The 12,668-nt window shown below is 42.4% G+C and overlaps 1 protein-coding gene across 6 annotated transcripts in view; it reads right to left on the bottom strand.

Moving 5' to 3' along the window:
• Positions 1 to 12,668, bottom strand: part of MRRF (mitochondrial ribosome recycling factor) — a 54,752-nt gene that overhangs the window by 29,436 nt on the left and 12,648 nt on the right. For 5 of the 6 annotated variants that reach the window (XM_030292974.1, XM_030292979.1, XM_030292980.1 and 2 more), the window contains exons 3-5: positions 11,136 to 11,291; positions 7,708 to 7,826; positions 1,827 to 1,918 (exon numbers count right to left, since the gene is read on the bottom strand). In XM_030292974.1, the coding sequence (XP_030148834.1) occupies positions 1,827 to 1,918; positions 7,708 to 7,826; positions 11,136 to 11,291 (367 nt within the window). The remainder of the gene's footprint in view (positions 1 to 1,826; positions 1,919 to 7,707; positions 7,827 to 11,135; positions 11,292 to 12,668) is intronic. The other variant, XM_030292981.1, reaches the window with a different exon arrangement.

Genomic DNA, 12,668 nt, shown 5'->3' with positions numbered 1-12,668 from the left:
AATTAATGAACTAACCAAGCAAACAGGTTCTGGACTTGAACCCAGGTCTACTTGGTTCTTAAACACTAGGTTATATTGCTCCCAATTCACATGATTTCAAAGCACAGTGTTAATTCTGACTTACAGAATACGAGAACACAATGAAATAAAACAGCCATTTTCTGGTCCTAAAGCAGAAAAAAAGTTCAGTGGGGAAAGTTCCTGGACTCTCAGTGTCGGGATTGGTTCTTATTGCTAGTGTGCGCACATCATGAGGCTTTAGAATCAATTACAGCTAGGCTTGGGTCCCAGCTGAGTGATCTCAGACACATTACTTTACCTCTCTGAGCCTAAATTTCCATACCCGGAATAAACGTACTTCACAGGACTGTGTGAGAAGTGAGGCGATATATGTGAAGAAATACAACGTGATGTGTGGCACAAAAAGACTCTATTTCCCTTCTAGTTATTTGGAGGCTTCATTCATTCACTTCACCTCTGACGTTTGAGGTCTCTGCTCAAACGTCACTTTTTTTTGAACCTTCCTATCTACAATAAAAACCTCAATCCTCTATCCCCTTACCCTGCTATTCTTTTTCACAGTCCTCATCCTCACTTGATATTACATCATGGGTTTGTCAGCCTTTCTGTTTACTGTACCTACTCGACTATAAGATAAGCCCAGGAGGACAGCAGCTTTTTCTTGTTTATTTTGTTTACTGCTGTATCTCAACCACCAGTAAAGTGCCTGACATGCAGTTAGTGTTTAATAAATATCTGTTGAATGACTAAATGAATTAATTCAACACTCCCTTGGGACCTGCTGTCCAAGAGGCATCACGTAGGAAGAAGGACTTACAGATAAGTAAGAAATGAGATTACAGGAGAAACTACCGTGCCTGCCCTGGAATCTGCAAAGATTTCGAACTCACCTGGACCCTCACAGTTGCCTCCTGACTATTCTTTGTGTCTACTCTGCCCCCCTATATTCCATTTGTTAATCAGCAGCCAAAAAGACCCCCCAAAAGTCAACATTGGATCAGATTTCTCTGCTTAAGCCCCTCTAGTGGCTTCCCATTCCAATTAGAGTAAAGCCCAAACTCCTTACCATGGCCTGAAAAGCCTACCTTCCATTCCCTCTCCCTCCCTCCTTGACTTTCAGGCACACTGGCTTTCTGCCTCTCAAACATGCCAAAGTCCTGTGATTTCTTTTTTAATTTAAAAATAAACATACATTTTTGTTCATTCAAAACTCTAAGTTCTATTTATATAATTAACAATATTCTGTTCTAATGCCTAAATTTTTCAACAAGCAAGGACTAATGTAAAAAATAACTCTTCAATGGACACGAGTGTCGAGGTCTTTTGTGCTGGCTGCTCAGTCTGCCTGGAAAGCCCCTCCCCCAGCCTGGCTCTTCCTCCCCATTCGGTTCAGCAAAAACGTTACCTCCTTAAGGAGCTCTCCCAGGCTAAGTTGTCCCTCTACCATCACCTTCATCAAGTCGCTCTATGGGGTCCCACCACCATTACTTTCCCCACAGCAGTTCACTATCTGGGATGACTTTACTATTTATGTGTCCCACCTTGCCAGCCTGGAATGTTCCCAGCCTGGAACGGAGACAAGGACTTTGCCAGGTTCACTGCTGCATCTTCGGCCCCTAGCATGTAGTAGGCATGCAGTAAATATTTCTGAATCGGTAAACTGGATCCCAAAGGATGCTGGAGTTTGCCAGGGTAAGAGTACAGGTAAAATACACTACAGGCCTAACAGTGTCTTGGCCTGTTGGTTTCCTTCCGAGGACAACTGCCCCACTGCATCAGAAGATGTGAATTTTAACCAAACTTACTTAGGAATGGGCACCCGAATTAGCGTCCCTTCCACTTCTGGGTTCAGATTCATTCCACTTTCTCTTATAGCCTTGATAGCTGCAGCTGTACACTGAAAACCAGATCAAAAGGTAAACAGAATTAGTAAATAATTATTACCAGATGCAAGCCCTCTGTCGATAACTGGCAACCCATCTTGGCAGAACATGGAAACATTTAGTTCTGTTACCAGTAAGATCAGGAAGTTACATTGGTGTAGAGTGCTTTGATCAAGCTGAATAGCAAACTACGTCCACTCCTGGTACCAGTGTACTGCGGGAGGGAAGAAAAGCAAAGAGGAGGAAAAAATAAAAAGAAAACAGCTCTGCTTCTTTGAAAAGATTTCAACGGTTTGAGGCAACACAGATCAAAACCACAATAAATCCTCAAGGGAGGGGGGCTGGTCTGTACAAAGATTGGTGTAAGGACAGATGAAAGATTTTATACATTAAAAATTCCAGTTGACATTTTACACTCAAAATATACCAGTGCCGATGTGGAATGAGTAAATACATTTAACTCCTTCGCATCTACACTCACACCGACCTCACTCGTGTTTTGGCTTGAGCATTGAGTCTCTGCTGGTCTGTGCTCCAGGAAAGGCAGTATGGTACACCAGTCAAAAGCCTGGGCTTTGGAGTCAGAAAGATCTCAGCCCAAATCCTTGCTCTGCTAACCATGTGACCCTGGGCAACAATCTCGACCTGAGGTCTCCAAGTTGTAATCTGAGAGCACACGGTACCTGTATCTCCCGGAGGATTAAATGAGGTAACACGAACGATGCATCTTGTTCTGTGCCTGGCACACAGTAACACCCAGGCAAGGGGCGTTATCATCTAAACTTATTCTATAAAGGTAAGAATGCGCAAATCCTGCAAACAAGGCTGAGCTGATGTCATCAGTCAGCTGACGCACTGTTGTCCCGCGTGACATCCTTCAGGGTCTTCTCTGATACGGCCTTGCTCTCTACTGTGCCAGGCGGCACAAGGTATATGGATTTCCCAACGTGCTTCACTTCACCTCAAGCAATGTAACTATACCTGCTATGAAATCCTAAAGGACACGATAAAGCAGTGTGGATGGAAGACACTTTCATTGGCATGGCAATGTGGAATTCAAGAAAAGAAGGCCTCCGACATTTTCAAAGACGTTTAGGTTTGGCCACAGCTGGTGTACTTCACTTGGATTCACAGGGACAATTCTTGGCCCTGAGTTCCTCCCTAGACTTTGTGGTTTAATGAATAGGGTTTGTTGCACTCCTGTTTTGTTTTGGTTTTTGAGGGAGTGCCTAAAAAGCTTATCCATTTCATCTTGACATGACCTGAATTCTACAAGGACCTAAGGTACTGCCATAAGGTCAAAAAAGACAAACTGCAAGTCCACATGCAGAAGAATCATCCCTTTGGGAGGCTGTCACAGAATGGAACACAGTGTGACCATTGCTTCAAACAGTAAATTCTTCAAACAGTACTCCTGACCACCACAGACTATTGGAGCTAGCGGGGATCTCTGACATAATGTAGTTCAGTCCCTTCCTATGTACACAGGGACCCTACACACATATCTGGTCTTCCCTGAGAGCCAAGGGCGGTGGAATGAGGATCTTGCCCACCATACTTCTGGTTACCGGCAGAGTCGGGAGGAGATCTCAGGTGCCTCAACCCTCCATCCAATGACGTTACCTTGTATTTCCTTCCAATGTATTCAGTAATCATAGCATGTGGAATTTAATTTTTTTAAATAGACAAAAATAATGTGGAATTGGTCTGGTATATAAAGGGAATGGTGAAGGTAAGTAAAAGAGATGGATAAAGAAATGAAATTTTCCTCCGCCAAGAGGGCTGCCATTTTCCTTAATAAAATGAATCATTTCTAAAGTTAGCAATAAAGGGAGAACCTCTACTTTGAAGAAGTGGCCTGATCTCAAGTCTCTAAATCCTCCTCTCCTGAAGCTTCTGAATGACAGAGAACTCAACTGTAGCATCTCACCGCCACCAACTCACTTCACCGTCTGCCCCAGTCTTTCCAGACAACTTTCCCCCAGAGGCATGGGAACACCCACTGCGGCTTCCAAGCTGGGCAGAACTATCCCTCAATATGTATATCCTTCCAGTAGAATTACAGTGTGGGTACATGGAAAGTGCTCAGTAAATGCATGTTGAATGAGTAGATTAATGAACTGGCTTCTAGGTCAGTTCTTCTAAAATATTCTAAACATGTATATTTTCATTTGATATGGTAGGATACAGAAACTCAGGGAATTACAGTTATTTTCCCAAAACGACTTCTGAAACTCATTGTTCAGACAAAAAGGCACATATTTCTATTGCATTTCCATCTCAGGCTGTATCCCCTTACTGAAGGGATGCTAATCAGCACCTCAGGACAAATAGGCTATTCTCAAACAGCTACACTGACCAACTAGTTGGAGCTGCTTGGAGTACTGTGTCAAGAAAGCTCATAGACTCCATCTAGGGTCAGGCAAGAAAGAGTGCCATAACCAATTAGCAATGTCTGCTATTGTGATTCTTAAGCTAATCTATGTTAAAGGATAAAAATGACAAAATTTTCTTGGACAGGTGAACAAGCACTTTGACAATCTGGGTTCAAGTCAACTTTGCTGGGGCCATTTTAATTAGTGGCCCTGCATTTTCTTTATATCCCAATGAGTCCCTAGAATGTAAGGTCTATGAAGGCAGGAACCCTGTCTGTCTTAATCATCGACAAATTCCCAACACCTCAAAGAGAACCTAATAACTCACAGAAACTCAATAAATATTTGTGGGGGGTTTTATTTTTGTTTCCTAATTTGTTGAATTAATGCAGGAATGGCAAAAGCACGGGCTTTAGTGTCAGACCTGTGCTCAAATCTTGACTCTATCCTAACAGTGTGAACCTGGGGAAGATACTTTACTTCTCTGAGCCTCATCTATAAAATGGAATAAATACTGCTTCATTTTAGAAAGTACCTGTGTTGATCACTAAACAAAATATGAGAAAGCAAAGCCTGGCAACACAGCAGACACTCAGTACACATTAGCTTTCTTCCTTCCACAAGAGCAATCGTGGAGGCTGTGGAATTTTTTTTTTCTTCATTTGCCTTGTTCAAATCAAGCTGTGGTTTTTTACTCCCTTCTTTTCTTTCCCATCATTAACTCTAGCTGCAGGCAAGTTTATGGAAGGCAGCAACTGTGTGTATCATTCATCAAGCAGGACACGTGTTAAACAAATGCAACACAGTGTTCTGTCTGCAGTGCGTTTGAAAAGATTATGCATGTAAATCTGCATCGTGTCACTACACCACGACACAGAAATGCTCAGGTTTGGAAAGAAAGCCAACCGCATGTGAGACATAAAGGAATTACATAAACACAGAGGGGATTAGCTCAGCATTTTGAAGCTATGAACCTGGGTAGTCTATGGACAGTTTCTAAACTAGAGGAAGGAAATGTTTAGTTAGAGCTATTTGTTTAATATATGCACCAGATGAGATAAAGGAATTCAAAAGACAATGTAAGTCACACTTCCTCACTCTGTCCTTGCAAAGAACCTCTCTACTGAGATGATTATGAAGATTTTTCTTTTCAAAACTCACAGAATTTCAACTTAGGAAGATGGCAAAGATACTTTGGTTAAAAAATGAAGATATACTCCAACTTCCTAAGAAAAAATTAAGCTGTTAATACCTCCTCCTGCCTCATAAGATGCTCTGGTGGCCAATCAGGTGCTTCTTCTGTGAATGCCATTTGCTATTTAATAACAGAAGTGGCTGGCTCTGAAAAGCAATCTGCCTGATGAGGTCTTCAAGCTGTGTAATTAGGAGGCTATTCCCTAAATTGGCCCACGGTGCCTATGGGATCAGATGAACAAGGCAGAAGGCCTCAGCCATTTAGAGGGAGCCAGCATGGGAAAGAGTTGACAATTCTCTTTTCATCCATTTCTCTGCTTCTCAGTGACACCAGGAAAGAGTGCCTTTCTTCCATCAATCTAACGACAAGTATTCATCCACTTGAGGAAAATCTACTGAGTGCTTCCGTGTGCCAGGCAGCGTGAGGGGTGCTGGACGCAAGGGACAAGTTAGATACGATTCCTACCTTCCAAGCTTACAATCTAACGGAAAGGAGATGGAAAATAAAGATGGAAATAAATGTGTAACTGTTAATGATAAGTGTGATGAAGAAAAAGAACGTGCTATGCAAGAGAGGCCAGTGTGGATGAATAATTGAGATTGAGCAGATTAGGGAAGCTGTCCCTGAAAAAGTGACATTTAGGCTATGATCCAAAGTAGGAGTAACAATTAGACATGCAAGAGTGTTCCAAGCAAAGGCAACAGCATATGCGTAACTCCTGGGGATGCAAAGGTATGGTGCATTTGAGGAACTGAAAGGCCAGTGTGCCTAGACCGGTGTACAGGGATGACAGTGGCATTAGACTGCAGAGATTAGAGGCAGACTGGGCCATATCAGAAGGCAAAGCCTTTTTTTTTTTTAATGTTATTTATTTTTGAGAGAGAGAAAGAGACAGAGCACGAGTGGGGTAGGGGCAGAGAGAGAGGAAGACACAGAATCCGAAGCACGTTCCAGGCGCTGAGCTGTCAGCCCAGAGCCCGACATGGGGCTTGACCTCAGGGACTGTGAGATCATGACCTGAGCTGAAGTTGGACACTTAACCGACCGAGCCGCCCAGGTGCCCCCATAAGGCAAAGCCTTCTAGGCCAAAATAACTTTTTTCCAAAAGACTATGGAGCCACTGATAAATTTAAAGCATGGGAATGATATAATCCAATATATATTTTTAAAAGTCCACTCTGGCTGCAGTATGGAAAACAGAACAGCCCCACACAAGTGTGCCTGGCACATTAGCTACAGCAGCCTTCTGATTTGAAACAGTTTGTTCACAGCAAGGGATTTCCCTCCTCATGTCTCTAACCCAGTTTGTCAAATCCAACAGGTTCCACTTTGGTCTTTGGGAGAGAAGTATTGATAGAGACCATCGGAACAGGAAGAGACTTCAGATTCCTCCACCCCATGTTAACAGATGATAAAATGGAGGTCAAACAGTAGAGATGGGACCGGGTCCCAGGTTCTCCGGGACTCCCAGTCCAGGTCAATTTGCAATCCACTGGAACAATAAGGAAAAGCCCATTTGTCTTCCTCAACTAGACTTAAAATCATAGCCTCAAGGTTGTGATGATCTAATGCAATCCACCTTCCAGCCCTGGAGGCTGTGTGCTCTGTCCAATTCTGCAATGGACCAGTTTGAAAGGAATATGAATTCCTGAAGGTCTGCTCCCAATGCTAATGCAAAGGTCACAAACTGGGGGCCCATAGCCCAAATCTGGCCCATTAATACACTTTGTCTCACAGTCTTTAAAAAAAAAAAAAAGTGAATTTGTTACCAACATTTAGGAAAGATCTTATATAAAAATGTGAGTTACTGGCTTATTCTAGAAATAAAAACCTTAGCGTCTGATAACACTGATTACCAGGTTTAACTTCTGCCTGGCAATGATCAGCAGGAGCTGGGCAGAGGCTGCTCCCTTCAGACAGGGTGCAGGCTCTCCCGCTTACCCCAGCCCCTTCCACTTGGCTAAGCGCCAATCACTGTATCGCCACTATTACGTTCCTTAGATGGAGCCAGTTTCAGTATTCAAATTACTTGCCTGGCCTTTTAGTGCTTGAGTTTAACAAAAAAGGAATTTTGAAACAAGAAGAGAGTTTTTCCTTATCATTAAGTTCCCTTTATTGTGCCTTCTCTCTTGTTCCATCCCAAGCTGGAGGGACTACTTCTTCCTGACTTGACCCAGCCTCCTCCATTCCAGAAGAGATCATGAAGAGGTCCCTTTGGCAAAAGCCACCTTACCTCTGGGAAGCTGGCCATATTCACCAAAATCAGCTGTGGAGACTTCATGGAGATCTGGCCAATCTGGTTTAAAGCAAGCTTCCCATCAGCAGTTACCACAGTGATATGATCAAGGGATCCTAAAAGAAAAGTCACAGAGTCTTAGAACTCAGAAAGACCTTAACAGCCCCACATCTAAGTCCCTACCTAATTCAGATTCAACTAATATTCAGTGATCCCTTATCAATGTGGCAAGACTGTTCAAGGGGCTGTCACAGGAGCAGCAGTGTCACATGCCGGAAAGAGCTCTGAAGTGTTGTCAGAACTAGGACTTCCCTACCGTCAACCAGGGTGGCCAATCATAAATGGCTCATTCTGAGACACAAAGAAAAAGTGGGGGAGGGGTCCTCTTAGGCAAACTGGGAACTGTCCCAGCATACCGTTGTAAGAATAATGCAGTGCAGTACTTTATTAAGACCCCAAGATCTGATGTGAAGTATTCAACCAGATTCAATGTCATCACAGGAGAGGAGGTTGTTGACAACACTGGCTTCAATCTGGAAAAGTCCAGGAGGTATAATGGTAAAAATCTCCACAATTCTGAAGACCAATGACCTGGGTTCAAATACCAACTCTGTCCCCTCCTGATTATGTGACCCTAGGCAGATCCCCTAAACCTTTAGACACCTGTTTCCTGATCTCTGTAAATGGGGCATACAAATTGTACCTACCTCATCGGGTTGTTATGAAAGTCTCTGGAAAGCACTTGTAACTGGCATATACGAGTGCCCAGTAAATGTTAACTATTACTACTTCTTGACTTTCTCCTGTATTTTAACCAAGCTAAACTACTTACAATTCTCTAATACAGTCTGCTCTTTCTTGCCTCAGGATTCTGAGCATATATTGTTCTTTCTATTGAGAATGTCCTTCTCTGCTCAGATAACTCCAGCTCATTCTTTAACACTCAGCTATAATAGCATCCAATCTCAGAAATCTGATCTGACCTTCTAGGCTGGATAACAAACCCCCTTATGAGCTCCCTAGGACCCCATGCACCCTTCTATAATGATGATAACCAGTATTTGCTGAACGTTTCCTATGCGCAAGACACCATACTAAATGCTCTCTGTATTTCTTTTGTTTCATTATCACAACTCTATGAAATAGTTCCACTATTTTACAGATGAGGAAACGGAGGACCAGACAGTAACTTGCCCAAGGTCACAACAGTTCTTAATAATGGAGCCTAAATTCAAACCCAGGTCTGGACAACTCTACAGCCATGTTCTTCACCACTCTGCTTTGCTATCTGGTTTTATCCATGTTGGTTTACTTGTTGATCTCTTCACATTAGGCTCTGGGCTCTTGGAAGCTGGGAACAACGTCTTTTCTCTCTGTATCTACAGCACCTACTCATCAGCACGGAATAAGTGCTCAATAATGTTCTGGTGAATACATCAGTGTACAGATGGATGGATGAATGGAAGAGGGCAAGAACAAATACATGGATAAATTTGTATCTTAGACAACTATTAAAAGCAATCAACAGAAGACCATGGGGGAGGGGAAGGAAAAAAAAATTAAGAGAGGGAGGGAGCCAAACCATAAGAAACTCTTAAAAAGTGAGAACAAACTGAGGGTTGGGGGGGGGGGGGGGGGGGGGGGGGGTGGGTGATGGGTATTGAGGAGGGCACCTGTTGGGATGAGCACTGGGTGTTGTATGGAAACCAATCTGACAATAAATTTCATATTAAAAAATAATTTAAAAAAAAAGCAATCAACTACCTTGGAGATAGAAATTACTGGTAGACAGACAGAGGTGTGAAAGGAAAAGTGCCTGCTGGCTCAGATAGCAGTGAAAGAGGATATGGAAGAATATGGCACAGAAAAGACTGGCTAAGTTCAGGTTCACCCAGTCTCTTCACGGCCCCAAGTTCTAGAGAGAACGTTACACAAACATAACCCTGAAGAGAAGGAGGCAAAGAGGAAATACCAACGGGAGGCCTTTTGAAAATGGATCTTAACTCAGCCTTCCTGATTTGCCATAAGATCCTTTGCCACAGAAGTCGCAACACGGGCTTTTCAGTATGCAATTGTGGTGGTTCCCATTCCCTAAATCCATATCGACATAATGCATCAAATCCTTTTCCCTCAATCTGTCCCCAGCGAGAATCTCCCTCAGCCTCATTCCTGCCCCTCATTTTCGCAGAGGTTAACATTTAACAAATTACACTCCCAACCCCTTTCCAGGCCCATCATCTTTTTAAGTTCAACAAGAGTGGAGCTTGCTGGCTAATTTTAAGTATCACATTTCTCCCTGAGCTCCTCTCAAACTGCTCTCTGGTTTCGGCTGCAGAATGTTAACAGGCCAGAAAGCACAGGGGAGACAAAGCACTTTATCAGTTTCATACCTAAAATAATAAGCAAGTTTAAAATAAACAGTTGGGAGAGATTGAATGGCACGCTCTACTGTCAGCAAAGGCAGAAATGCCCCAGTCCAAAGGTTGACAAATGACGGAATGGTCTTCTGATTTCACACAGGATCTCGTCTCTAAACTCAGTATGTTTCTGCTGGTGTTTATAAATGGAGCTGTATATTTTTCATTTGGTTTTCTTAAGAACAAGTTCATGAAGTATTTCCTAGTTTCCTTAGGAACCATCCCAGCCAAGATGTGAGTGGGAGGCAGCCCAAGCTCCTAGAGATACCTTCAGAGGGGGGTCCCAGGCTTGACTCTAGGATGATGACAATTTCCAAAAGGCCAATTTAACAGCAATTGGATTTTTCCTGCCTGCCTGCACCATTAGCTGACAACTCACTTCTTCCATCACATCTGCAAACAGTTCTCTTAGACAGTTCTGACATTTCCCACTTAGAAAAGCCACTTTCAGGAAGTTATTAACCCAAACGGAATCTTCCTGGTCAAGCTCAGAGGTACAGAAATGTCTCAGATGGATAGGTCTGCAGCCACTTGGTTCCCAGTAAGGGATAAGAATGGCCAAATAGGACAAATTGGAAAAATCATCAGACCAAAGATGTCAGTTACTGTAAGACCAAATACCTAGAAGTGCTCATATAGTATAATCATAATAAAAATCCCATTTTTTGAGAGTGCAATTCCATGAGAGCAAAGACCATGCCTACTTTTGTTCACCACTTGTGGACCAGCACAATACTTAGTTTATCGTTGAATGGACAAATAAACGTAGTATTAACTACGAGCCAGGCACTGTGCTCAAACCATTACATGTGTTACCTCACTGACTTTAATACTCACCCCAAAGCTATAAGGTGGGAATCAGACAAGGAAACTGAGGACCAGAAAAGTAAAGTTAACTGCCCATGGTCACCAGTTAGTAAGTAACAAAGCTAGGACTGAAACCCAGCCCTGCCAAAGCCATGATCTTTCCACTATGCCCTTCTCCAAAACATTGGTTCAGTCACTAACCTGGTGAGGTCCTTATATTGACAGTCTTATTGAAATTATCTTTGAGTGCTTCTACCACAGACTTCATTTCTTCATCCACCTCTTCCAAGCTGATTATATCCTCCACCAAGGCAGCATTAAGATTCACTCTGGTTTGGAACTGTCCTCTCCCTTTGGCTAGAAAGTCAACAATCAGTGAATACAAGAACAGCAGCAGAAACGGAGACAATAACAATTAGGGAAGAAGTGCCTACAAAATGCAGGGAAAAATGCCAAGTGCTAAAAAAACTGTACATCATCAGTGTCCTACAAAATAGCCTACATTTATTACCCACTGGATTCCCAGAAAATGCTAATCATTTTCTGAGGCACTAGTGAAGGTACAGGCTTTATAATGAAACACCCCAGGTGAAAATCCTGGCTATCACGCATACGAGTTTTATGACTTTGAGCAATTACTCTGCTCTTCTGAGTATCAGGTTCCTTCCCTATAAACCAGGGATAATATCTATACTGCCAGGTTGCTATGATACAAATTAAGTAATTCAAACACCTATAGAGCACTATCCACATGGCATGCACTCCATAAATAAGTTAATTCCTTATTTTTTAGAAAAATAAACAGAAGATGAGAAAGGTAAAGTGACTTGCCTAATGTCACCAGATCATGAAATAGTATAGCCAAGATTTGGTCTCAGATCTGCCTAATTTTAACCTACAAACTTTCCATTAGTTTGTCTCTATACAATCTCATTGGAGACACAGGAAATACATTAATTCATTTTAAAACGAATGCTAAGACAAGGATATGCAAAGTATCTGATAGCTGGTAGAGACAAAAGGAACAACAGTAGTTACAGACATTAAATACCACCAGTGGTGATAATAATGACTCATATTTCAGAAAAATCAACAGCAATGGGAGCTGAATAAAATTCTATTTTATGCCTAAGCCACCATGGTGATTTTTCATTTACATTCCATGTATATAGATCACTCCCACAAGTATACAAATATTCCTGCATTTCTTCGTGGGAGGTGGGTCAAGGGAAAAAAAGAATAAAAATATTAAGTACTACCACTATCCTACACTTATTTGCTAACAATTCAAGTATTTATTGAGATTCATTCACAACAAATTTTAATTTTTTTTTTTTTTCAACGTTTATTTATTTTTGGGACAGAGAGAGACAGAGCATGAACGGGGGAGGGGCAGAGAGAGAGGGAGACACAGAATCGGAAACAGGCTCCAGGCTCTGAGCCATCAGCCCAGAGCCCGACGCGGGGCTCGAACTCACGCACCGCGAGATCGTGACCTGGCTGAAGTCGGACGCTTAACCGACTGCGCCACCCAGGCGCCCCAACAAATTTTATTAAACATCTACAGAGAGCTAACTCCTGTGGTATTTGTATAGCGTATTATAATTTGCAATGCAATTTAAAGTACATTCTTCTATTAGATAATCAAAGCAGCTCTTGGAAGTAGGAAGAACAGATATTATTACTGTTCCCATTGTAGAGGGAGATGAGATGAGATGAGAAATCTATAGCACA

Source organism: Lynx canadensis, chromosome D4, assembly GCF_007474595.2.
Source record: "Lynx canadensis isolate LIC74 chromosome D4, mLynCan4.pri.v2, whole genome shotgun sequence".
NCBI classification, from domain to species: Eukaryota; Metazoa; Chordata; class Mammalia; order Carnivora; family Felidae; genus Lynx; species Lynx canadensis.
This window is presented reverse-complemented; position numbering and strand designations above follow the sequence as displayed.